The 27,838-nt window shown below is 32.7% G+C and overlaps 2 protein-coding genes across 2 annotated transcripts; both read right to left on the bottom strand.

The window, feature by feature from the left end:
* Positions 1-4,353: 4,353 nt before the first annotated feature.
* TCP9 (TCP family transcription factor) lies at positions 4,354-5,735 on the bottom strand. Its single transcript, XM_089601921.1, has one exon. The coding sequence runs from the start codon at positions 5,594-5,596 to the stop codon at positions 4,670-4,672; it is 927 nt and encodes a 308-aa protein (XP_089458047.1). The 5' UTR covers positions 5,597-5,735; the 3' UTR covers positions 4,354-4,669.
* Positions 5,736-10,794: 5,059 nt separating this feature from the next.
* Positions 10,795-15,497, bottom strand: HMGS (hydroxymethylglutaryl-CoA synthase / HMG-CoA synthase / 3-hydroxy-3-methylglutaryl coenzyme A synthase). The gene is made up of 12 exons (XM_089629843.1): positions 15,295-15,497; positions 14,577-14,683; positions 14,336-14,468; positions 14,097-14,240; positions 13,449-13,607; positions 13,276-13,349; positions 12,824-12,899; positions 12,676-12,731; positions 12,499-12,586; positions 12,254-12,394; positions 11,812-11,961; positions 10,795-11,185 (listed from the first exon to the last, which is right to left on the bottom strand). The coding sequence occupies exons 1-12, from the start codon at positions 15,355-15,357 to the stop codon at positions 10,991-10,993; spliced, it is 1,386 nt and encodes a 461-aa protein (XP_089485969.1). The 5' UTR covers positions 15,358-15,497; the 3' UTR covers positions 10,795-10,990.
* Between the last annotated feature and the right edge of the window lie 12,341 nt (positions 15,498-27,838).

Genomic DNA, 27,838 nt, shown 5'->3' with positions numbered 1-27,838 from the left:
ATATAGGCCCCACAAATTTTACGCATTAATTTCTACGCTTTTTTTTTTTTTGCTTTCTCAAGTTCATGATAAATTTTATAAGTCTTCTATACTATGATCAGTTTTCTCGGTGATATTATCATCTTCTTTGTCATCATTATCAATGCAACAACGGTATCGATTGAACCTTCCTAAGAAAATTCTATGGCTCTGGAACTTTGTAATTACAGATATGATAAACTTAATTGATTACACTATAACTCAATTATACCTGATTTGGCCAAAGAGACCGATGATTTTGGAATGTTAAGCACATATGAATTGATTTGGTCAGTTTCGAGTGTGCGCGAGCGTGATAATTTGAAATGTCTGATGTATGTTATTAACATAGTAATCCTATCTTTTTCTTAACACTAATGATCTCCGAACCTTTTTTTTTTAAGTTTATTATTTTTATCTTAGATTATTTATCCTCCCTAACACGAAGTTTTGGCGCCGAAATAAGTTTGAGCAATAAGTTTAATAGCTCAGACGAACATCGATCTAAAAACAAAAGTGATCCGATCAAAAATTCAAATATTTGTATTTTCTCTTACGATTTTTAAATTCACAATGACTCAAATTAATATGCTTCCAAGAAGGCACGAAATCAGTAGAGAGCCATAAAAATTATAGCCAACCTCATTTTTTTTTTTTTTCACTTTTTGCTAATCTTTAATGTTCTTACCTAAAAATTTATAAATCAGCCTTCTTTGAACTTTTGTCTGCATATTAGTTTCGCCTAGTTTAAAATTGTAACTTCGTCTCTGTTTCTAAGTAATGGTCCAGTAGTTTAAAATTGTAACTTCGTCTCTGCATATTGTATGGCTTTTCTCACTACACATCAATTTTTCTTATACGAATTACATATGATACTTAACAATCATCACTACATATTACACTGTAAAAAAGCTTAAGCAACAATCTCGACTTGAAAAGTCTTTTTGTTTCGGAGTGTATGACTATGCAAAAGGTCCATGATAATAGTTATTTTGGCAGTGAAATAATCCTAAATAGTATCATTGAGTAAGACAAAAAAAAAAAAAAAATCATTGGTTTAATAAGAATAAAATTTCGAAAAAAAATAAGAATAGTATGAGACAATGGTTCTCTCACTAATTCACTGTGGACCAATTGTGAGGTGGGGATTGGCGCATAGATAAGCTTATGGACTTAAAACATGTATCAGTTTTCATATTTTCAAAAATATTTTATCAGTAATTATTTCTCTTTTTTTCAGATAAAAATGCTTTCATATTTCAAAAATTTAGTGAACAATTATTAAATCTAATCAACAGTTATTGAAATTTGATTAACATTTATTAAAAATCTAGTTAACAATTATTGAAATATGATCAATAGTTATTGAAATCTGGTTATCAGTTATTGAGATCTAATTAACAATTATTGAAATTTGATTTAAACGATTGGTATATTAAAATTTGGTTAACAGTTATTGAAATCTTATTAACGATTATTGAAATCTGATTAACATTTATCAAAGGTAAAATAAACATTTCAAATATTAATTAAACCAGTTATTTATAAAAACTAAAAAATTCATAAGTGTTAAAAAGAAATATATACGAAAAACAGTTATTTTCTACACTCTACTTCAAGAGTGGAAGCACAACTTTATGACCCAACAAAATATACAAATATTAAATTACTTAATATATAAATAGGGAATTGAAATGAAAAAAAAAATATTAAAAAAAAAAGATAAAACCCCATCATATGGATTGTGGATGAACCAACCAAAGCACGTATAAAGTGGGGCAATTATAATTTGTGTGAAAGCAAGGAAAAGGGTACAATTTTAGTGAAATATAATATAATTTTATTACACTCTTTTCTATTTGTGGTCAACTAGTAAAAAAAATCTCAACAACTATGTGATAGTTTTCATGACCAAAATAATAAAACATGATCATTTAATCTCAAGAACTTATGTTATAGTTTGCAATTTGCATGAACAACAATTTTTTTTTTTTTATGCGAGTACCTGCTCATGAAAAAAAACTAGTTTTTTTTTTCTTCACTAGACGTAGCTTTTCACAAAATTAGGTGAGGCTGGTTTAATATTCTTGGATCAAAGAAAGAAAAACGGAAGAAAAGTTTGGTGCTTGCATTAATCATGCATTAACCACTAGCTATTGTATAATGTCAAAAATAATCTAACTTTGTGATAACAAGTCTTTTTTTGACCACACAATCATTTTCATCATGAAGCAAATAAAAATGCTCTACAATTGATCCAAGTGTTATACATCCAAATATATGCCTATACGAGAATAGGTGAAAATAAAATGAACTTCCCATGATTTTTCTAAATTTGGATAATGTTCATATAGTTTTCTCTTCATAGAAAACAGCTGAAAATAAGATCTTGTTTCATGATTTTGAAATGCTATATGCATTGAGGTACCCCAAACATACCTATTCTTTATAGTCCCCGTTTGGCATAGCTTTGTTTTAAAAAAAAAATGCTTTTAGAAAAACTGTTTTTTTCAAAAACTGATAAGGTGTATAAACAGTTGTTGCTTGTAACAAAAACTGATTTAGCGTTTGGTAAAATAAATATATTATGATAAAAAGATTAAAATAGACATGTTCTTAATAATTAAATAATAATTATTAATATGCTTATTTATATACATATATATGAATAATATTTTGTACGAAGATATTACATTAATTTATATACCAAACTTAAAAACACCTTTTCTAAAAGCTAAGAATCCTAGTTTTTCCATCTCATGTGCAAAATCTAAAATCGCTTTTGAAGTTTTTTATAAACTCAGTTTTGTCAAACACCAGATAAGCAGTTTTGTTTTTTATAAAAACAAAAATAGGTTTTTTAATCTGAACCAAACGCAAAAAAAAAAAAAAAAAAAAAAAAAAAACATTAGTGGGGGTAAAATTAAAATGAATGTATGCAGAAGAGACCATTTGAAATTGAATTCTCTCACATTTTTTAATGGATCAAACACTAAAAATAATTAAAAGAAATGAGGTGGTCCACAACACGCACACACACAGCAGAGAGGTGGAGCCCACTCTCTATCCCTACACTTCATGTGGGCCCACTCAGAGATGGTGTGGTGGTTCGGTGCGTGAAAGAAGTGGACCCCAACTCTCTCTCTCTCTCTCTGACCAACCAAAACAAAGAAGGATTTTCTAGGGGTGTAAAGAAAGAAGAAGAAATATAGACAAATAAAACTAAACATAAAATTTTTCTTTCTTCAGAATTAGGAGGTAATACTTGTCACTCTTCACTTTCCTCCATTCTCTAAAACAAAATTCCGTGACTTAAAACTTTAAAATTTAAAAAAAAAATGATTTTTGATTTTTCTCCGTGACTAGAGTTTAGAAGGAGAACGAACCATTACGCCGAAATAATTAAAAAAAGAAAAAGAAAAAAGAGAGAGAGATATGGCATCACTGGGCCCACAAGCAATAGAATTGGGCCCCACAAATCTGGCCCCTCCGGCCGCCTCGTTGCACGCGCACGGACCCCCTATCCATTTGACAGCTTCCTCAGTGGGCCCCACGCTCAACGGGGATCACACTTTCCTCTCCCTCCCAATCTCCACACCAATCTCTGCGCGCGTGTAAAACAAGTGCGCAGTGTTCGAACGCCGACCGAGAGAGTGAACCACACTTTCGAGAAGGAGAGAGTGAAGGAGTGGACAATCCGATTCCCACCAAATTGGGCTTGTTGACCCACCATTTTGGAGTTGGGGACCACGTGGACCCCACTACCTCAACGAAACTCTCCGCCTACTCGGACAAACCTCACACGTGTGGAGTCTTTTCTTTCCTCACGTGCCTCTCAGTACGGTCGAGGGTTTTCTTATAAAATATTGATTATTATCATTCAAAAATATGCGAATGAGAAAATAAGGGGCCGTTTGTTTTAGTTTTCTAAACACGTTTTTTGTTTTTAAATTTTGTTTTTTGATTCTAATTTTTAAATTTAAAAAACATATTTAAAATTACGTTTCATAATATTTTAAATGTTGTTTGGTTATGTTTTCCATTCAATTGTATAGAGATAAAATAGAAAACAATTTTTCATTGTTTTCTGTTTTCTAAACAAATTTAAAAGAAAACAGAAACATGATTCTAAATCTGTTTTCTAAATTCATAACCAAACAGTTTTTCTAAAACTGTTTTCTAGAATTTAGAATCAGAAAACAGAAAACGGGAACAAAAAACATAAACAAACGGCCCCCTAAAATAATGCGAACGAAAACTGCTCAAGAACGAGAACACCACCAAAAAACTTGATAATATAATTATAAACAACAAGAAGTCATTTGGATGTCCGAAAGTTATAAACTTTCCAATTTCTAGTTGTCCTACAATAACAACAATACTTAAAAATAAAAACCAGACTCTTTCCAATTCGTTGTTTTTGTTGTTCAAGCTTTGCTCTTTGTGGGATACAAAAAAATAATAATAATAATAAAAAAATTGCATCTTCGTCAAAACCAGTGAGCGTCGTTCTCTATTCCATGTGAAGATTTTCGCGTTAGTGTTACACTAAAAATAAAAACCGAACTAAGTATTTAACATGATCAAAGCTAAAAACAAAAAACAACAAATAATTAATCACTTATTAACTTCTGATCTTCTTTATATTAATTCACGGCTTTGAAGGCCTGCCCATAAACTGCAACTCTTGCTTGTCGTAAATCTCCAGCGAAAAATCTCTCAGCATCTGAGTCTTCGTCGTCGTCGTCGTCGTCGTAACGGCGTTAACAGCGCTAACTTCTCTAACGGCGTTATCACTGACGGAACCAGAACCGTTAACGCTGGCACCAACACCGCTGCTACTAAGACTCGGCGCCATCATCGTCGTCACGCCGTTAACGAAGGACGAAATTGGGCGGGCCGTGGCGGCCATATTGAAAACCGGAGTCATTCCCCAAATCTGCGACGGTCCCGCGGCGGCGTGGTGAGGAATCATCCAGAAGCCGTTGGCTGGGCCCACGGCCCACACAGGCACTACGGTGGGTCCCACCGGAGCTAATCCGGAGGAGACCGACGTGGCGTTTGAAGAAGAAGAAGAAGGCCTTTTCCGTTTCTTATCGGAAGAGGCCGATTCGATTTCGTTAGGGTTAGGGTTAGGGTTTGAGGTGGTCGGGATTTTGAGGGTTCCTCCGACGGAGACGGCGATGGCGGGAACGGTTCCGGTGCCGGTGGCTTGAATGATCGCCTCCTCCGCGTGCTCCAGGAGCCACCGGACGGTCTCGCCGTCGGACTTGTGACCGAGCTCTCTGGTGAGCTGGAAGATCCTCGCCGCGCAGGTCGCCGGAATTCGGATCCTCCGGCCTCGGCCTTCGACCTTCGTGTGGCGGTCCTTCGTCGAGGCTCGCCGTATCGCCGTCGGAGGAGGAGGAGGAGGAGGAACCGCGGTCGCCGGGATTAAAGCCGTTGAAAGCGTCGCTGTGGCGTGGTCGGAATCCATGGGTTCGTCTTTTGGCGGGAAGACGGCGGTGGCGCTGAGATCGGAGGTTTCTTCTTCGGCGTGTCGTTCGTCGTCGTCTTCGTGGTGGTGATGTGACGTCATGGTTTGGGAGTGTTTGGGTGTGAGATTAATGAGAGGGATATGATTTTCTGTTTGATTGGAGAGAAATGAAAGTTTTTTTTTTTTTAGGTCTTCATGGGGACTGTGAGTGAATGAATGATATAACGAGATCAAGAGAGTGTGTGCTTTTTTTCCAAACGGGGAAATAAATCATTATTTAAAAAAAAAATAAACGGGGAAATAAAAATATATATATATATATATATTATCTGGCTTCTGAGTCTGACCCCACCTATAATTTTGTTGTTATTACTTTCTTACTTTTTGGACAAATGATATGATTTTAACTCTAATTCGACTATCAGTTAGCGTAGATTATTTATCAGAAAAGTTAGCAAAAAACCAATTTCTTCGCAGGGGGAAAAAAAAAAAAAAAAGGAAGAAGCAAAACTTTTCGCTAAAATACAAAATATTTTGTGTTTTTATATTTGGTAGTAGTAGGCAAAATATATTAATGACCCTACTTGGCCTAAGAGTGTTCACTGCATTTATTTACTTGGTTAAATCAAAACTACAACACATTAGAGTTCTAATATCATAAAAATAAAAAATAATATCATTTTTACTCCGGGGCTATTACATTATTTTTATCATTTTGTTATAATAAAACAGATTTGAAGTCAATTTTCGGTAAGTGATTAATGCATAGCTAAATTTAACGGTATAGCAAGTTAACATTATCTGTTGCATTATTTTAAACCCGCCTATTGTTTCATATTACGTGAACGAGAGTCATATGAAATATATGTGACTAAAAAAATGGTTTAAAACTTTAATCTAAAAAAGTGTGTGTGTTTTTTTTCTTTTAAAATAAGAAAATAAAGGTTAAAGAAGAAGAAAGAAATAAAATGATTTTTTTTTTTCTAAACAGAATCACAATTAGAATAAATTCAGCTGGAATTAAATTTTTTTGGAGATGGGAAATCATCGGCATGAACTGAATTAGATGAGAAAAAAGATGAGTGGTGGATGTTATGACACGTGTCTGGTCCTACAATTTTAGGCCCCGGATTATATTATTATCTGTCGACTGTCCCAATTGAGAAAGTCGGGTGGGACCACCGTGAGTAGGGGTGGCGACAGGTGGTCTTCAAAAAATACCTTTTTATTTAAATCAAAATATAAATAAAAAATTAATTAATTAAACCAATTGGGGTGTCAGAGTGGTCTCAAGTCTCATCTAATTAAAACTTAAAAAGTAATTTTTTATTTCTTTCTTCATGGTGGCCCATTTAATGAATACCATTGGTCGACGCAGTCTAAATACGGTGGTCCACGCACTACTAGGTCATTGTTTTTAAATTTGTTTAAAAAAATAAAAATAAAAACTTATGAGAAAGATCTTTATCTAATGACAAAAAATTTACCCTTTGAAGCAAAGACTAAAGAGAAGTGAGTCTTTTGATTTGACACAAAGTTTTCCAATTTAAAATGGAAAGCTCATGCGGTTTCACTACTAGAGAAAGCTTTTAACAAAGCTCATCGACTTTAATAATTTTCTTATAGTAAAAGGAATTCGTTGCATACATTGTTTCATATCCATTGCATGACTTCTCTTACGTTTTCCAAGTTTTTTTTTCCTTCATAGCATTGTATTTTCAAATCCAATATATTTTGGACTTTTATCGAAAAAAAAACTTAGGCATGAGGCCTCAATATAGACCGGCCCGTTGTCCACTATAATGGCCCATTTACTCATTTTCTTTTCATTTATTCTAGTATCCATTGTGTTTAATCGAAATACGAGATTTATCATTTCAATTTCTAGAAATATCAGACATATACCTTCAGTTTAATATAAATGACATATACATCCCCTAAAAAATGTTTTATTACAAATATCATCATTTTCGTTTATTTTTTACAAAAAAAAAAGATAATTTGAACTCCCCAAAATACTTTTAATGAAATAATTTTTTATTTTCTATTTTATACACAAAAAATTAAATTAAAAAATTTCTTTATAAAAAGTTAAAGATTTTTTTTATAAAGAGAGATTTTGATTTTTTTTTTAATAAAATAGTGAATAAATATTTATCCTATTAAGAGTATTTTGGGGAGTTCAAATTATTTTTTTGTAAAAAATAAACGAAAATGGTGATATTTGTAATATAACATTTTTTAGGGGAGGTATATATCATTGATATTAAACTGAAGGAATATGTCTGATATTTCTATAAATCGAAGCGATATATCTCGCATTTCGATTAAACACGAGGGATATTTTTGATATTTTCCGTTTAATTGAAATGGATGAAACTTTAATGTTCATTGAAATGCAATTCATTTTACAATGCCACAAAATTAGAAATTACATCCCATATCGATTTTGATTCAAGAAATATCATCATAATTATTTTTAATTAAAGAACACCAATTTTCATCGTATTTATTTGTTGTCATCGGACACACTGAGGACTTCGAGGGCAACGTATGTGTTTAAACCTGGCTTACCGGTAGCGGGACGGGACGGAATCCCCGCTACCGGTATGAACAGTAACGGGACGGGACATCCCGTTAAGGCGGACGGACGGGACTCCCGTCCCGTTACTTTGGCTAACGGGATCCGGTGATCCCGTTAGTCCCGCTATTTTTTTTTTTAATCTCGGCCGTTGGATCTTTGATCCAACGGCCCAAAAAAAAGATCCGTTTTTTTTTTTACCGTTTAAAAAAGAGCCGTTGCTTCATTCGGCCGAATTTTTTATTTTTTTTTTAACCCACTTATTTCTAAAATCTATAAATACCCCCCCCCCCCCCCCCCCCCCCCCAATTCATTCATTTTCTTCACACCTTTCATTCACTCTCTCTCAAACTCTCTCAATTCTCTCAATTTCTCTCAACTCTCTCTCAATTTCAATCTCGAATTCTCTCAATTTCTCTCGTTTTTAGTCTCATACGCTTATATTTTACCATGGCATCTTCATCCCACAACCGAGGGGGTCGAAGGGGAAGAGCTTCCCGAGGTCAACAAATGCACCGTTTTGAAGAAAATTGGTTGCACTTATCTCAAAACGCCCCCGACCCAAACATCCAATACTCCTTCAATCCAAATTACGTTGCTCCTACTTTCCACCACTCGGATTTCACCGAAATTCCAAACACACAAATGCCATATTATCCTCAAATGGATCCCGAGCAAGCATATCAAGCACAAATACCGCCATCCGAAGTCGCTTTTCAAGAGTTTCAAGTGTTCGAGCAACATTATCGTGAATCCCAAAATCCAAATGAAGAAGAAGACGACGACGAAACCCAAGATCCAAATGAACAACATGATGACGATGAGGAGGAAGATGAAGAAGAAGACGTCCCACCACCACCACCTCAGCCTCGAACTCAAGTTCCACGACCTCGACAACGTGAGCAACAAGAGGATACCCGACAAAGACGACAACGACGTGCCCGAGAAGAAGAAGAACAACAACAACCACCTCAACAACAACAACAACCACCGCAACAACAACAACAACAACCTCAACAAGCACAAGCACCACGACGTCGAGCGAGGTCTGTTGTCTGGACGTTCTTTGAAGAGGTGATTGCCAACGGTGATGGTCGAAGCATTGACGTGCGGAAAAGATTGGATTCAACATCGAAATGGAGCACAAGAAACATTCATGTGCTTCGATATTCTAGACGATTTTGAAGTTGATTTTGCAAACGTAAACATAAATGGTTAAAGTATCGTGTATAACAAAGGGATATCCCGGCCCTTGTCCGGGATAAATTTTCATATAATTAACGAGGAAAGGGGTGTTCTTTTTCCTCGCCGTCGCAACTTTTTAGGGGTCGGTGAGATTTTTTAGGAGGCCCATTTATAATTTCACATTTTTTTTATTAATTTTTCTACCCATTTACTTCACAATCTTTTCAATTAAGTCATTGTATATAATTATTTAACTTCATTTAAATCTTCATTTCTGCCCACTTAATTTAAATTCCTTACAATTACATCATTCTATTTAATTATTTAAATTCTTTTAAAAAGTTATTTTTTTTTTTTTTTTTAATTATTTTTATGCCTAACGGGGTCCCGAATTCCCGTTAGGCCGAATCCCGCTCCCGTCCCACTACATAACGGGACGGGACTCCCGTTTGGCCAATTAACGGGAGTGGGACGGATGGCGGTAGCGGGAGACGCGGGACTCCCGCTAGGCCAGGTTTATATGTGTTAATGCAATCAAATACGATTATGACATAAATGCCTAGGGTGAATGGTAATCTTAGGACGTCTTGGGCCTCTAAATTCTCATTCATCAATATTCGACATCTGTTTTGTATCTCTATATCGCCTCGTATCTTATTTTCTCCATCGTGTTTCAAAGCTCCATTGAGTTCACAAAGATGTTTAGGTCAGGAAATAATCAAAGGCGCAATTGTCTATATTTTAAAGAAAACCCGTATTTTATCTTTAAATTGGGTACTTTTGTCCATTCCCAAATAAAACAATCTTTCATTCTTCAAACTTCGAAGAACAATGCAAGGCAGCAAGTCAGGCCTGTGCACGGTCCGGTCCGGTTCAAAACCGGCCAAAAAACCGGACCGGACCGTTCAAAACGGTTCAAAAAAATCCAAATCGGACCGGACCAAAAAACTGTAAAAACCGGACCGGACCGGACCGTTTTAAATCATCTAGACCGGATCGGACCGTTTTGAACCGTTTTGAACCGTTTAGACCGGACCGGACCGGACCGTTTTGAACCGTTTAGACCGGACCGGACCGTTTTGGACCGTTGGACCGTTTTGAACCGTTTTACATAATTAAAAAAAAAAAACCATTAATTTTCCACCAAAACACAAACATATATGGGAGTTAAATACATGCACAAATGTCTAATTTGGCTAATTGGACATTAATTTATTTTTTTTTAATTTTTTTTATAAATAAACCGATCCGGTTTAACGGTTTTAAAAAAAAACGGATCGGACCGTTTGCATTGAGTAAACCGGACCGGACCGGACCGGGAAAACAAAAAACCGTTTTAAACCGGACCGACGGTCTAAAAATCACCGGTCCGATCCGGTTTACGATTTCTACGGTTTTTTTGCGCCGCCCTACAACAAGTGACAACTTTTGTCCATTTTTTAAGGTCCATTAAGGACTTTTGTCTATTTTTGTGATTAGCACCAAGTAGAAGTAAGCCGTTAGGTACATCAAATCAATGTTAAATTTCACTCGATAGCGCCACAAAACTCAAAATCTAGAATTGGGATGAAAGTTCTTACATTATTATTAACCTTGAGCCTTTTATTATCCTTGCACTAGAAAAGATACACATGTTTATTATACGAAGAAAAAAAAATGACATTTAACAAAATAAAAATAAAGAACAAAGCAAAAGAACAAACATCCGATACACTTATTATCGGACGACACTAATGGCCATTTGCGACGATGCCATTATCGCCGGAGGGTTTCTTGGAATAGAAGCGGCGGTACTTGGAATCAACTTCGGTGAGGTAATACGTCCCCGGTGGAAGAAGGGTCGTGTCTTTGTTGGTCACAAAGTCCTTGCCTCCGTACCGGTGCTCCATTAGCTTCAGGGTCTCGATGAACTTCTCCGGCGCGACCTGAAATAAATAAATATTAAAAAATATATATATATTCTTTGGCCCCCCAACTTTTAATTTTTTCAGGGTTAATTTAGTTTTTCATATACAGTAAAATTATCCATTGGCCCTCTAAATTTTATTTACAAAATCTAATAGCCCTAGTTTTTTTTTTTTTTTTGTCCATTAGATATATAGTTTTATTTACATATCTGGTCTGCTATTTAGCCAACATTTATTAATTTTTTTGATAAATAGCCGTAAGCCATTATTTACACGTTCAAAAAACATACTGTAACCACAAAAAGGAAAATAAAAATGTGTAAATATAGGTAAATACGTCAAGTTTGTGGCTATTTACCTAATATGTACTGAATGCTGGCTAAACAGCAATTCTGAAAGTTCAAGTGGGTGAGTTTCCTAATTTTTTCTTTGTTTATATTACAAAATACACCAAAAACATTATAAAATTTTAGACATTTGATTTTAAATGTTAGCCTGATTTGTCTACTCGGATTATTTTCTTGACAAATTTTCTTACATTACATAAAAAAAAAAAAAAAAAAAAAAATTACTACCGTCTCCTAAACATTTGATTTTTTTTCTTATAAATAATTAAATATAAAGGACGGGAAAAGAGAAAGTACCTCGTGTCTCGCCTTCAACTTTTCTCCGAGGCTCATAACGGCGGCGATGTTGGTCAAGCTAAATGGTTGCTCGACTTTGCGGAGTTGCAAAGAGAACATCGTTGCAGTCAAACCGCTACCGTACGAGAACAACACCACTCTCTTCCCTTCCTGAGAATCATCATCAACGTCAAAGATAATTAAAAAAAAAAACATCAGAATGAAACTAAAACATATATACTGAGCGGAGCCAAGTGGGCCTGATATTTTGAAAATTCAAATTTTACGCCAAACTCTTACCAATATTTATATTTATAGCCTAAAACTATATCATTTTTTTCATTTATGTCCCCCTGAATAATTATTGAAAAATAAAAAACTTATGCAGCCCTTACGAAATTTAGAAGAATTTTTCTTTTTCAGATTTATAAAAAAAAAATTGCTCATAGTGACTCGAACGTACCAACTCGGTGTGTTTGTTGTGGATGAGGGAAGCGAAAGCGGCGTAGAGAGAAGCGGTGTACATATTTCCGATTTGTTTCGGTATCAAAGTTGTTGGTTGTACCTTGGAATCGTAGAGGGGCTTCGCAACTTGCTGCGACAGCTGTGAATCGGAACGAAGATATATGATGAGGAATCTCAGAAACAGAAAAAAAAAAAAAATGTTATAATATTCGCTGTATGGGAGATTGATCTTCTCTCACGGACCTTTTCAAGATCACGGCTTTGGTAACTCTCGTCCTCGCCTAGGCTCGAAAACGGAGCCAGCTTTTCCTTGCCGGCCTCGTCGATGGAGCTGAAAATATTGATGAAAACGTTAGATCATATGAAAATATTATATAATTGTACTATGAAGAAGGGTATCAAGAAAGAAGAATAAATCACCTGGCGTTTCTCAACGAGTCATTGTACACTAAACGAGCAAAGCTTTTCTGCACAAGCTGAGGAATTTTTTCGACGAAACGATAAATAAGTCCAGAGATATAAATTTGATTTTTTTACTGTGGCCTCGGGGGGGAAAAAAAAAACCTACCTTGTTGTATGGAGAGTGAAATACGAAATACTCCGCGTCATCAATCGAAAATTGTTTGCCCTCCGATTTTTCATACCTACAGAATCAAAGACGGTAAGAGAGAGAGATATACATATATATATATATATATATATATATATATATATATATATAAATAATGCAATAAAAAGCAAGAAATTTGGATGCAAGTCCAACAAACAATATCTACTCTTTTTCAGTGAGTATGCATAATTCATGATTTCCCTACGAGATGATTCTTTGACACCAGTGAAGACTTGCTTCTGGTACGAGGTCTAATATAATTAAAAAATATATATATCTTTTATTTAAAAACAAAAATTAATAAAACGAAAGAAGAAAAAATAAAATTTCAACTTTTATTTAATTTCTTTAGCCGAAAAAGCTAATATCTTTTAGTTTTTTTTTTTTTTTTTCAGGGTTAAAGAGCTTACTTTTTACAGAGTTGTCTGTAGCAAGAATCAAGGGCCATGAGATAGCATGTCTGAGAGAGCTTCCCATCAACAACCTATAAAAAGAAGAGCATTTGAGACCGGTTAATTACTTGGCAACTGGAAACTCGATCAATTTACGAGGAAAAAAAAATAAAAAAAAAAAAAAAAGTTACCGGGTATTCGCTGGCTAAGTCGGGCTTGTAAAAATCGTAAACGTGAGCCATGTGGCTCGCTCTGTACTTGCTTTCGAACGCTATCGGGGCATCGGGGCCGATCAGAAGGGCAATCGCGGCCGCTCCGCCCGTTGGCCTGGCCGGTCCTTCCGCGTAAACCTGGGAAAAGTAAATCTCCGTGAGGATTTCGCATACAATTTTCTTCCATTAAAATTTTGTGCAAATAGTACATGAATTATTCAGCAAAATAGCCTTTTGAAACGAATTCATTTACCTAGGAGACCATCTTCATAAATATATAAACTTTTTTTTTTTTTTTTAATTCAAACTCCAATAATCTAAACAACTTAAAACAAATTCACAAAGCGAATTTTCATAAAAAAAAAAAGAAACTAACTTTTAATTATAATATATCTGACCCTAAACACACTGACTAAGAGTAAAACAATTTTGGATTTTTTTTTCATAATATGTTTTTAAAACTTATAAACAAGATATTTAAACTTATAAACAAAAAAAAGAGGACTAAAATGCTGCAAAGTCAATACTTTAAGGAGAATTTTGCTCGAAAAGTTCATCTACGGGCCAAAATGTAACTCGCATAATAGTAAAAGGACTAATTTCGGGAAAACGGGAAATAGTCATTACCGCGCTGTCGGTGCAAACGACGAGGCCGTAACGACCGTCCCACGAGTTGCTCTCGACCCAATTGACACAGTTGAATAGAGCCGCGGTTCCTCCGTAGCACGCGTTGGTCGAATCAACCCCTTCGATGTCAGTGTTACCGTGCTCCTGCGTGTACACAATCAAACAACCCACCATATGTAATTAAGGAGCAGAACGAAAAAGAAGCCAAAAAACACACACACTCAACAGAGATCTCATACCTCAAAGATTTGCATGAGGAAAGTCTTGATGGACTTGCTTTTGTCAATCACGGTCTCGCTCCCGACTTCGAGCCGTCCGATTTGCTTCGGGTCGATCCCGTATTTCTCCAGAAGAGTACTAACAACTGTCAAACTAAAGAAAAGAAAAAAAAAAAAAAAAAATCCCAATACACTTGTTTGAATCACTGATCTGAACTTATAAACTCATATTTGTTTGTTTGAATTTATAAAATTAATGTACCTCATTGAGATGACATCTTCAACCTCAGAGCAAAATGCCATGCAATCTTGTCCAAGCCCAATTGTGTATTTCCCTTTGCTCGCTCCATCATGAGCCTCCAAAGCTTCCTGTTTTTTATTTTATTTTTTTACACATTTTTAAAATAAAAATTAATTTCACATATCCGAATCCAAAAAAGTGACATATTTTACCAACCAAAAACATAGAAATTGCCTAGTACCTAACTATATGATCTAATCCAGGGCTCATGACTATATTTCCAAACATAAATATAACTCTCTCTCTCTCTCTCTCTCTCTCTCTCTCTCTCTCTCTCTCTCTCTCTCTCTCTCTCGATATATATATATATATATATATTATTTATATCATCTAATTTACTTATACGGAAGTAATTCAGATCTAACAATGAGAACGAAATAAAAGAGCGTTTAATTAAGATATATATGCAGTTGCAGGATTTAACGATGATAAAACGATTTATGATGGAGAGTTAAGCAAAATAAAACAAATGAAAAAAAAAGCTCAAGTTTTCAACTTTATATGAACTAATTAATCATTCAAGCTCTTTCGCTCATTCTCTCTAGTTTTTTTTCGGTCTCGATGTCAAACACCAAAAAAAAGAAGCAAGGACTGTATTTCTCGGCAATCAAACACTGAAAATAAAAATAATTAAAAAAAAAAGTTCGAGAAAAGTTGAGAGATCGATCGGACGTGTCACCTGTTGGACGCAAGAAGGAGGGAAGTAAATATCCATGGCGAGAATTCCGACATTCTTTGCCATTTCGATCGTTCTGGTTCTCTCTCCCTTAGATTTCGAGGAAGAGAAAAATGGCAAAGTCGAAAGCTTGAGAGAGAGAGAGAGAGAGAGAGAGAGAGTCCTTCAAAGTCGCAGAGAAATACTTGCAGGGTCTCACAGGTGGGGTTGGGTTTATATAGGGAAGATTTTTAGAGAGGGGAAAATAAAAATGAAAAAAAAAAAAAACAAAACTTTTTTCCTTTGTTGAGTTCTTTGGTAACTTGGTTATGTTGTTTTCTTGTGTGACATAGAGCCTATTTTATTTGACCGATATTTTTTTTTTCAAATTTACTCTTATTGCCATTGGTTTTAACTCTAAATATAATTAATTTTACATTTAGGGTTTTTTTTATCTCTTAAGGTTGTGTTTAGTGGGAGAGGAGATGTCAAATAAACTTTGGCGTCGCAACTTGAAGGAGCCGAAATTTTCGGCTCTGACGGTCTAAAAGAGTCTCGTGGAACTTTTAGTTTCAACCGGACCGAAATCAGTGCACGGAATAATCCGGAAGATTTTGCTTAGAGCAAATTTCGGTTGCATTCTTTTTATTTTTTATTTTTAAAAATTTTGAGTTGTCGGAACAAAAAATTTCGTTCGAAACAAGAATAGAAGAGGCGTTCAGCCGGAATCGGAATGGTACTTTTAGCCGAACGCCTAGATTTAATGGTAAATATATTGAGATTGAGAGATTAAATTATGATACTTAACAATAATTTATTTTGTTTGGAAGAAAAATAGAAAGATGAATAAGATTAGGATGAATTTATTATTCACACAATCCAACAAAAATCATCTTTCTCAATCTATATGGATAGGGGAAGATGGAAAAACAATTTTTTTTTTTTACCAGAGGGCACCTCGCATGGATATATTGATAAATAATAAAAACGTTTGGATTACCAAAATTAAGTTCAACGGAAAATTCAAAACTCCTTAAAAATAGAAGATGAAAAGTGAATTACAGCAAAAAATAGTGGGTTATTTGATGTCGATTGCATTCTAGTTGACTTTGCCCGAATGAGGTGCACGCCCAAAGGAAACAAACCATATCTCATATTTAAAGCTCAAATCTAAATAATGAAATTTAAGACCACTTTGATCAAAGATTCGGTAGTACAAAAGTCAGATTCATGTTTGAATTATTGAAACATAAAATCTAGGGAAAATTAAAAACAATTAAAAGAACGCTTAATCAGAGACCCTCGATCGCGTTGGTGTGCACGACAGAGACAGACTCGTAATGGCAGGAATGATGACGACTCTGAACTTCGAACGACGATCGTGAAGAGTCTCGAAGCCACATGTGACAACAATTTTGGCTAAAAATCGACGAACACACAAATAAGATAAAAGAGAAACGCTTCTCCGAGAACAAAAACCCTATGATGCTTAAAACTTCCGGAATCTCGTGCCTTAAAAGAGGCGGCTGGACTAAATTCTGTGAGAGTAGAAGATGCGTAGCTATATTTTTTTATTCATTAGAATTTTATTAATGATTAATGAATGATTTTTTTTAGTGAAATGCATACAGAGATAAAGGCAATGTTGTAATACTATTATGATAAAATTAAATTATTTTTGTATATACCAAACAACGTTTTCTCGTATTATATTAATTATCTTAATAAATTTTTTAATTCACTACTTTCATTTTCTTTCTCTTCCATCATTCTCATTTCACTCATATATCATACAAAAGAAATGTGTAAATTCACTTCGCCTAATTGTTACTAAAAAAAAATTATATTTCTGGTTACTCACATATGCAAGTCTAGAAGCCCTAGAAAAGGGAAACTTATCTGTTACAAACGCTTAATGTAAACAGATTCAAAACTTTTTAACAGAATAAACACATTCCAATTTTTGAGAATGATTACCTAAATACGTAAAACAAATTAGATAAATCTGAATATGTTATATATTTCAGACGTTCAGATTTTGTTTATAGAATATAAGAGATTCAAATGAGACTATAATCAACTTATTATAGTCAACTTTCCACCTTGCGTTTATGTGAAAAATACACAATCACATAGCCGTAGTGAAATTGAATTGAAGGCACTCTCACTTTCAATGTTCAATTAAGGTGAAATTTTAAATAAAACATTGTTTTAAATGCAGTTTATTAAGTTTGCTAAAGAGTCGCCACGTGAAGACTCGTTTCAAATGTGTATTAAGGTATTTTGGTCAAAATACACACACACACACACACACAAAACTAATTTTTGACACGATATATAAATCCATAAACTGATTTCCATGTAATATCACACCTATTCTATAAAAAAAATGATATTTATTATATACATTTATTCATATAAACTTATTATTTATGTATTTCAATTATTTTAATAGATCATGAACTTCGGGTTAGGGGGTTAGTCTAGTGCATGATTGCACACGTATTAAAGGGGAATATAAAACTCAATACAATGTTCTCCAAATGTAAAGATAAGGATTTTTTTTTTTTGGTATTATCTCTGCACATATGAGGTAAGAATGAAATAAATAAACAAATATAAGAATTTGTATATTTAATTGAGCTTGAAATAAATTAATCTACGAATCTCGTCCTATGAGATTGAAAATATAATTATGGATCATTAGTTTCAATATTGACACATTAACTATGATTTTTATTTGTAATTGAACATGATCGCATGGTATAATCATGGTTATCGGTTAATCGTTTTTAAATTATTTATTTATTTTCTCTAATTAAATGAACTTAAATCTGGATTACTAGATTGGCCAGCTAAGCTTTCTAAAAGTACTCCCACATGTGACAGAGCGTCAAAACTGACAATCAAAGTATTAAACCGTCTTTATAGCCGTCCGATTTTCTGGTGGGGTTCACTTAATCCCAAGATAGGGACTAATCACCACCGTTGGATCAGATGTGTCGATTATCACGAGGAAGCGTAGGGTTCGTTGATTCGAATAAATATGGAAGCCACTATAACAGCACGTGTTGGCTTTGGCCCTAGCCAATCCAACTTGACTTTTTTTTTTTTTTTTTTTTTTTTTTTTTTTTTTTTTTTTTGGCGTGTGTGTGTAAAATAGGATGCCATGAATATTATAAGGAAATTGTAAACGCTGAATATATTATTTTTTTTAGGACTATACTTTAAGATAAATAAATAGCAGGTATACTTACTGATTTCGCAAAACACTTGGAAGATGAATGTTTTTTGGATGGGACTATACGTTTATGGAATAATCTGCTGGTTATGTAATTCTATATTCCAAATAGGTGTCGCTTTATTTGATGATTTGTCACGACATAATAAATCGATAAATAGCATCGTATATAAGAATATTATATATCTTATATCATATCATATCATATGTCATCTCATGTGGTTGTTGAAATGTGCACGGAGGAAAAAATGGGCTTGAAAATGAACTAATATAATAACCCATCATTAAATCTTGCTTCTTTTATTTCCTCAACCAAAGGAGCAATTAAAAAAAAAAAGTCTTAAAATGGTATAGTATATTATAACGAGTTAAACGCCGTGTGACTAAGATTATTGAACTAAAAGAATTTAAATGAATTTTGGGAAACCGATGTTTATCTGAATTTTTGTATTATTTATATAATTTAGTTTTTGTGGGCTGTTTGATTTTCTATAGACCCTCATCATATATAGGGTAGTTGGTCAATATCTAGCACCCAAGTATATAAAGAAAAACAAAATGGCGTATTATTTTGTATTTTCGTACCGCTAGGAAGTTGGAATTTGGTTTGACGAGTGCTTGATAATGATAGTAACGATAATATTGATTATAAAAAAACAAAAAACAAAAAAACCTTGCTCTATTTTTTCATGATTAAATAGTATTATTTATTTTTTGATAATTTTTTAGTTTTTTTTGTTCATTTTTTTTCCTTTTCGATAGTTCCAATGGTCAAATTTAAAAAAAAATTATAATGCTCAAAGTTTTTAAGTAGAGAAGGAGTAGAACAACAAAAATAGACCGTGGTAAACAACAATTTTTTTAATGTTAAAATCATAACCAAATTGGTTAGGGTTGTCACTATGATCGATTGGTACGACAATGTCAAGACCAATGACATAACGTGTTCGGTCGCCTCCAACATCTTCGACGGTGTTGGATTCATTACGTTTTGCCCCGGTTTGGTTGATGTTTCTATTGGGGCGCCTGATCTATCGTTATTAATGAGTCTTCTTCTATCACTCTCGATCTGAACGACCTTCTCATACTCGTATCGACATTCGATTTAGTTTTTTTTTTCAACTTTATTATGTTTATCAACACTCTATAATTTCGTTGTGTAATGCTTATTTTGATTTGGATTGGAGGCGGATTAGTCGCATTCCACTATTTCGTTTATAAGTATTTCGTCGACAACGTAACTATTTTCTTAACGGTCAATGGACCATGATTACTTAGATCTATTAGTCTCTAAAGAGCTAGAAAAGCATTTGGATCGCGTTCCTTTTGGTCTTCCTTATGTCAAATGTAGGTATAAAATTATAGAACGCTTCTAATCAGGCACGGAGACAGTTAAAGCCTAAGCCCCATGTAAGGGAAAAAAAAATACTATTTGTAACGCGTTGTCGTTCTTCGTATTTAGTGTAGATTATTCGATCCGACTAAGATCTGTGTTGTATGCTCATATGTTATTAGGACGTTGTGTGCAATTTTTGCAAAGTATACATTCATATGATTATATATATATATATATATATATATATATATATATATATATTAATTTGTCATCTTCATGGGGTACTGTTCCAACATAGAACAATATCAAATAAATGTTCAACTAAATGTGTAACATTTATAGTTAACTATCTTGGACAAATCAGAGTTGTTGAAGGTTGAGGGAGGAATTAATGAGCTTCTCTAACAAGTGAGTTATTAATTTGTGGTTAGAAATTAGAGCATCCAAATGGGCAATGCTAATAAATATCTTACCAAAAATGAGAGATGATTTTTTTCAACCCATCATATTCATCAATTATATTTAGGTACTATATTTTATAAAAAAAAATTAGGAAAATAGCCAACTTAAACGTTTGATATTGTTAAATAGCAAGCGTTTGGTAAATTTTAGGTAAATATCCATAAATGATGACGTGATTTAATATGGCAGTGATTATTTACTTAAGATTTACGTTTGTAAATATATGAAATTGTCTATTTATCTAATATTTACCAAACGTTGGTTATTTAACAATATCAAACGTTTAAATTGGCTATTTTTCTAATGAACCCATATTTTATTTGAGAACCGTGGCTTCAATCTGCGAGAGTCGACTCTTTTATCGTGTCTTTTTATTTCAATTTTATTGAAAGCGAATTTGAGAGTTTTTTTAAATGGTAAATTTGAGATTTGGAACATTTTAAACAACAAATAGCATCATACTAATGTTTTTTTTAGATGTATCAGATTTGAAAGCAGTTTGTTTTATCTTGTATCATTTTAGGAAAAATGGGACTCGCTATATATATATATATATATATATATATATATATATATATAAAAGTAAAATAAAAACATTTCAACCAAGTTTTCAAACGCTTGCAATACTCTATAATTTATAGTTAAACTAGTAACTTGAGTGCGTTTATTGGATATTTTTTAGGTTGAGCGTGGTTTTTCTAGCTAAAGGTAGTATAAATGTAATAATTACGAATACTTGACTACTTTGATAAACCTCAAGTTTCAAGTGGGTGAGATTACTCTTGCAGTGTTCAATAATATTTTCCTTCTATTTTATAATTTGTTTCATTAGTAAGACGAACAAGCCATCAGTGTTATTTCCTCACGTATAAATTTATATTCTTATTATGATAATAAAAAAATTATATAAGTAGTCAATGAGTTACAATAAGAAAATATTCTTAATCGGTGCACTGATGTGCTTAAGTGAGTCTCACTTGTATTAGTGCCATTCGGTTCATCAACACAAAGTGTCTTGTTAAATATGAGCTGTAGATTTATTTAAAGCACTAGTTTTATCATATTATAAATGATTTTAGCATATTATAAATGATAATAGCAAGTAAAATTTGTAGATGTTAATTTGTGCTATCAAGATTCGTAAACAATAGGCACCAAAAAAATCGACAATTAAGAAAAAACCCTTAAAAATCATGAACGAATAATAAAATGTAAAAAATTTAATTTGTAAATTGATTAGACTTTCATGGGTAAATAAGACTTGCGTTCGCTTTTCAATGAAATATGGAAACACATATAAGGTGAAGGGAAATAAATATCAAAGAGAAAAAAAAATAGAATTTAATAAAGAAAATATAAAACTAACATACAGTCAAAATAATGTATGTTATTGATATAGTATAATATAGTATCAGTAATTATGATTATAAAATACATAAAAAAAATTATATAAAATATATTGATGAGAGAGGGAGAAAAAAAACAATATAAATATAAAAAAAATTTACAAAATAGAAAAAAAAAAACTAAAAAAAAAAAAAACAAAAAACGAAAGACAAAGAAAAAAGAAAAAAAGGAAAAAAAAACCCGGAAAGGCAAAGGCAAAGGCAAAAAAAAAAAAAAAAAAAAAAGCCGCATGGCGACGCCACGTGGCGGCCTGATGATGAAAGTTGGGGGAGAGGTTGTGTTTATTAACTATGTTATAGATAAAACTCCAAAAGAGAAGAGAAAATAAAAATGGCATGGAAAAATACACACCAATATTTAGGATTATTATTTTAAAAGGAAGACAATATTTACGTTGTTAAAAACCAATTATAACCAGAAAAGTAATAATCATAAATCATAAAAGTTAGGGAAGGTTCATGATACTAATTACCATGACTATGATAGCATGACTATCTTGATCATGGGATTAAATACGCCGTTGACTTACTCCCCTATGAATCTGATTAGTATATATTGTATATGAAGTTATGAACCACGTTTTCTGATTAAGTTGGTGGAGATGGAACATGAATATTAACCAGGGTCAAAATATAGCAGCTGAAATATTTTCATTGTTTTTTTTAAACTTATTTATTTAATAATTGCTTAGTTTATGGAGAGTGACGGTTTGGACACAAAGCTGAATTAGGCTGGTCAACTTAGTTGGTCAAGTAAAGAGGATATGTAATTAAGTCAAAACTTGGAAGAACTATTTGTATATTGCAAAGAATATCTCAAATGGATGGATCAGTGTGAAATCAATTAGATAAATCAACATAGTTCTGCTTTTGGTTAAAGCACACTCTTTAGGTCTATATTAGATTTGTTTGTTGAATACCCACATGAGCTTGTTAGGTTTTTATATTTTAATATGACAATTAAAATTGTTGACAAACAAAAATGTTACAACAATTATTTTCATAAAATGCCCAAGTAGAATCTCTAATTACAAACGAATTTTTTTTTTAAAGATTGTTGTGATTTATTAACGTGTGGTTCATAACTTTAAGTTATTGGGTGTGTTGTGTGATATACAAGATTGTTGAAGAATTCGAACGTGCGCATTAAAATGTATGTATTTCCTTCCCCGAATTTGCATTGCATAGCTTACATTTAATTAGGACCAACCCTAGTTTGTCAGGTTCATGATTGTCAATTATTTTCGAGTTATAATCGTCTCCTCCGCCGATTTTTTGAGTTTCAACCGTCGAGTCGTGAGACTTCGAACAATATTTCTTAGATCGAATTCGTACCCACATATTTTTTTTTTGAACTAGTCTTATGAGCCCATTCACTTATTTTCATATAATGCATAGCTTTCGACAGCTCGGATCGGATTCTTTATTGACATCCTGATCAGAACGTCCAAATTATTTTGCTAAGCAATATGAATAAACGTAAAAAGTTATTTATCTATGATCACACATACTAGACATACGGGTATTTTTGCATTCGAACTCTCAGTCTCTCTCAATAAATTAGCGAACGAGAAAGCATACTATTTCAATATTTTGTATCATCGGTTAATTACCAAGATAAGAGTTGTGTATATTCATTTTCAGAACAAAGAATTATAAGTAGACTTTTTTCATATATATATTTTGATTGGACATCATTATTAGTCTTCAGTTTGATTTAACCTTGGAAACATTAGTGCCTTGGAATATAAACGAAGTTATTGAGAGAGTATGAATACAATATGGCATGCATTGGTTGAGATAAAACAGTCTTAAAGGTGCATGATTTTTTATCCTTCAAGAATGGAATTCTAGAAACTTAGACATATTATATACGATATTTGTAAGGTAAACAACCGAGAGGGATTGGTCCAAAAAAAAAAAAAAAAAAAAACACAAACAAACCGAGAGGGCTTTAATCTCCAAAATGATTTTTGATTTCATTTTTCTATATTATCTCCTAAAGAGTTGTCATTTTTTGTTAAAGGTTTATCTTTAATCGAGAATTTTTTGGTAGAGATTGATTGAAATTTATCTGATTTTTATCTTTTTATTAATAAAGTTACTTAAAACTTATGATTTCATATTTAATTTTATTGATGATTTAAGTTAAACAATGTTTTTTCTTGTTAAATTTAGTTAATGTTTCACATCACATCCGCATCTTCACAACTTTCTTACTAGATTAAATTATTTTAATTTTATCAATAACTCAGCCATTACCTATTAACTATAGATTTCCGGATATACTTGATCAGATACACATATAGTGACCTCTTGATCAGAGACACGAATTTCTTTATATTAATTAAATAAGTTAATTGTTGTCACCTAACTTTGCCGTTTCACACAATCCTTTATGAATGATAGTATATTAACCGAAAGTCAACGATCGATCTTTCCTTTTCAATTCCACGTGTGCAAGTCAAAGTTTACCAGCCGTGCAATCCATTCCACTACTATTTTGTGTACAAGTTTGTTCACGAAATTATTATACAATTTTCATGTGTTTATAACTTTTATTTTATACAACCAAATATATCGCATCACGCCATCGAACTTATATGGCTCTTAGTGAACAATAAATATTATTGTCACACGAAAATCTTTTTTTTTTTTTTTTTTTTTTTGTCTTGGATGTTATTTATTTATTTAATACTTTATATGAGTTCCACGTTCCACTATAGAAAAAAAAAAGTTACGCGTTACACCATTTGAAAGTCCGTTAAAGTTGCGTAGCTAGTAGTTATGGAAGAGTACCAAAAGCCAAACAAAGGCAATATAGCTTTTTACTATTATTGGACACAACTTTTGAAGAACTCGTTATTAGGACTTTCTTTTTCTTTTTCTATTTCTATTTCTTTTCATAAAATCACTATTATGATCTTTAGGTTACATTCCATATAATTTATTGACAAATCGTAATGACTTGGTGTGTGCCAAAAGACTTAGACTCTTGAGTCAAGAGAACAATGTGAGATTATAACTTACTTTATATCGTTTCATATTATAATTTAGTAATTTCTAGTATAGTTTCGCATTCCATTTAGATGTTGACTTTACTCATATAGTCATATATATTTTAAAAATAGGTTGAAACTTACTTACGTATATAAAATAATGATGAGAACCATCGCGAGAGCTATTGATGTACTCTCTCACACACACACACATGTACGTTACTCGGCCAAAGACCGAGTCTTTTTCTAGGCTCAACTATCTCACAATAACATGAGCACCAAAATCATCGTCCTACAGTCAATATTATCCGGCCCTAGTTCACTATTATTGTGTATCACATGTGATTAAGGCTGTCATAGACGTGGAGTACGGGATCAATGATTGATTTCTCAATGTATGTGATTCATAAGCCCTACCTTTTTTTGCAATCAAATGTGTTTTTAGGTGTTTGTGAAGAGATTTCGAATCCTGACGTTGTCGAATTATTGAGCATTAAAAAAAAACAATAAAACTTAGTAGTGATTAAAAATTAAAATCATGCTTCATGTATCATATGTGATATAATTGATAAGTTGTTATTAAAATTGTGCTAAAGTATATCTCACTCAACGGAACCATGAAAACCACAAATCTTGCTTCAATTTCTCCTGTAATTAATTAATATTAACATTAAATTATTTTAATCTTTATTATACTTGTACACGTACACACACAAACGTAATACTATATTTGTTTTACGATTTTTTTTTAGTATCGTCATCACTCGAACTCATCTTCTCTCTTCGTATTTGGGAGAGGTGGATACTTACCACCACTAAATTAATCCCATCTTATCTTAATATTTCACTAATCAATCCACTATCGTAACTTAATCTCTAAAAAATGTAGAAATTTATTTTTGGGTAATTTATCGCAAAAGTAGATGTTTAAAGCTTTTAATATAAAAATAGCTTTTTTTAAGTTGTAAACCATCACTTTTCTTGATTGTTATGATGTTTTCAATTTTTTTTTAAACAAACTTGTTTACTTTTTTGGACTCTATTTAACTTATTTACTATTTAAAATTTAATTTAGTAAGAGAAGAATGGTTTACCGTTTGAAAAAGAGCTATTTTTTTTAAAGGATTTGAAGCAGCTATTTCTGAAATGTTACGCTTAAAAAGTGTTATTTTTGTAATTTCCTAAAAAAGCGAATCAGTATGATAACATATGCTATAACTAGACTGGGCCTTGGTCTTAGTCAACTACTTTGACTCCGACCCACTATCTAAATGATATCCCATGATCATTGCCTCTAGGAATCTGCTAGAATTTAAAGATGGTGGGTGCATGGGTCAACAAATATTTAAAAAAAAAATAATAATAATGGGATTATTCCTATGAACTCCTCGATACTTCAGGACCAAAAATTAATAAATTTAATTTAATTCAAAAATATGATTAGATGTTTTGAACAATTACTGTCGTGACCTTATTATTATCTTTTTCGTCCTAAAAAACTTATTCTACACACTTACTCGTCTTTTGTTTCACGATTCCTTTTCGTCTCCACCACGATGGCTGTACTGATGAGGCCCAAACCCTCGTCGACAAAATATGGTCAACCCAAAAAAGCTGGACTGCAAAATTGAAGGAGTGCAAGCTCGATATCCTCGGCGAATAATGATTCTCGCAAGGTACGATTTTTGATATAAATTGCCTCCCATATTGTGATTATATTTTGGGCCTTTTTCCGGTTTGTCGTTCAATATATTAATGGGAAAATATCAACATTATCCCATGTGTTTAATCGAAATGCGAGTTTTATCCATTCGATTTCTAGAAATATCCATTCAGTTTAATATAAATGACATATAACTCCCCTAAAAAATGTTATATTACAAATATTACCATTTTCGTTTAGTTTTTACAAAAAAAAAAAATTGAACTCCCCAAAATACCCTTAATGAAATAATTTTTTTTATTTTCTATTCTATATACAAAAAAATTAAATTAAAAAATTTCTTTATAAAAAGTTAAGGATTTTTTTTATAAAGAAAGATTTTGATTTTTTTTAATAAAATAGTAAATAAATATTTATTCTATTAAGGGTATTTTGGAGAGTTCAAATTATTTTTTTGTAAAAAATAAATGAAAAGGGTGATATTTGTAATATAACATTTTTTTAGCGGAGTTATATGTCATTTATATTAAACTGACGGGATGTGTCTGATATTTCTGAAAATTGAAGGGATAAATCTCGTATTTCGATTAAACACAAGGGATACTCTTGATATTTTCTCTATATTAATTCGAATCGTTTTTCAGGAACCGCGAAGAACAACAAGTGTTGTGAGGACGAGCCTAAGGTCCTCCACGGAGGCGGCAGAGCCAGAACGGGAAACAAAGAGAACAACCAATCCATGAGAAATTTAGAAATCAAGCCTAGGGGCATATAGAACCCTACGATCCACAACAACGATAGCGATTCGGAGGAGCTGGCGAGGCTCGCCGTAGTGGAGAGGAATGATTTGTCAAAGTTCAAGGCCGAGAATTCGAAGAACTTCAAGAGTCGGAGATTCGATAAGGTAAAGAAAAGAAAGAAATCACGCTCTTTTTTGTTTGTTTGTGAGATCTCATGGGAACGACATTTTTGTTTCTATTCCATCTGCTGTGACTTTTTTTTTAGTAAGATCTGGTATTGATTTAAAACAATTTTTTTCCTTCCAGTTTTCTTATTTATTTATCGTTTATGCATGTCAAAGCTGTGAGAGAGGTCATGAATAGCTGTTGAAGGCTTCAATAGCTTGGAAGCTTATCAATTTTTGTATTAGAATTTATTATTTGACTACATATATGAGAGATTAGACTAAGCTTATGCTCTTTATCCATTTTACTTTGTTGGGCTATGAAATCACAATGAGTTCGTGAAAAAATGTTTGATACTGTAATATTTTTATTTATATTACTGTCAATAAATAGAAGTATTTAATGACATCCATATCAATAAAATAACTTCAAGAAATTTATTGACAAACATGTCAATAAATCTTCAAAGAATTTATTAGAATCATAATTCTGTGAAAATTTATTGACATCTTTATTAATAAAAAGACAATGATGTCAATAAATCTTCGAACGATTT

The sequence above is a fragment of the Urtica dioica genome, chromosome 2 (genome assembly GCF_054948205.1).
Source record: "Urtica dioica subsp. dioica isolate 48M chromosome 2, U.dioica_male_clone48M_v1_H2, whole genome shotgun sequence".
Classification (NCBI taxonomy): domain Eukaryota; kingdom Viridiplantae; phylum Streptophyta; class Magnoliopsida; order Rosales; family Urticaceae; genus Urtica; species Urtica dioica.
This window is presented reverse-complemented; position numbering and strand designations above follow the sequence as displayed.

Coding starts and splice junctions, on each gene's coding strand:
- TCP9 (XM_089601921.1), bottom strand. CDS start 5,596: ATGACGTCACATCACCACCACGAAGACGACGACGAACGACACGCCGAA.
- HMGS (XM_089629843.1), bottom strand. CDS start 15,357: ATGGCAAAGAATGTCGGAATTCTCGCCATGGATATTTACTTCCCTCCT. Junction 14,241..14,335: donor TCCTCATGCAAATCTTTGAG/GTATGAGATCTC, acceptor GTGTACACGCAG/GAGCACGGTAACACTGACAT. Junction 13,350..13,448: donor ACTTAGCCAGCGAATACCCG/GTAACTTTTTTT, acceptor TTCTTTTTATAG/GTTGTTGATGGGAAGCTCTC.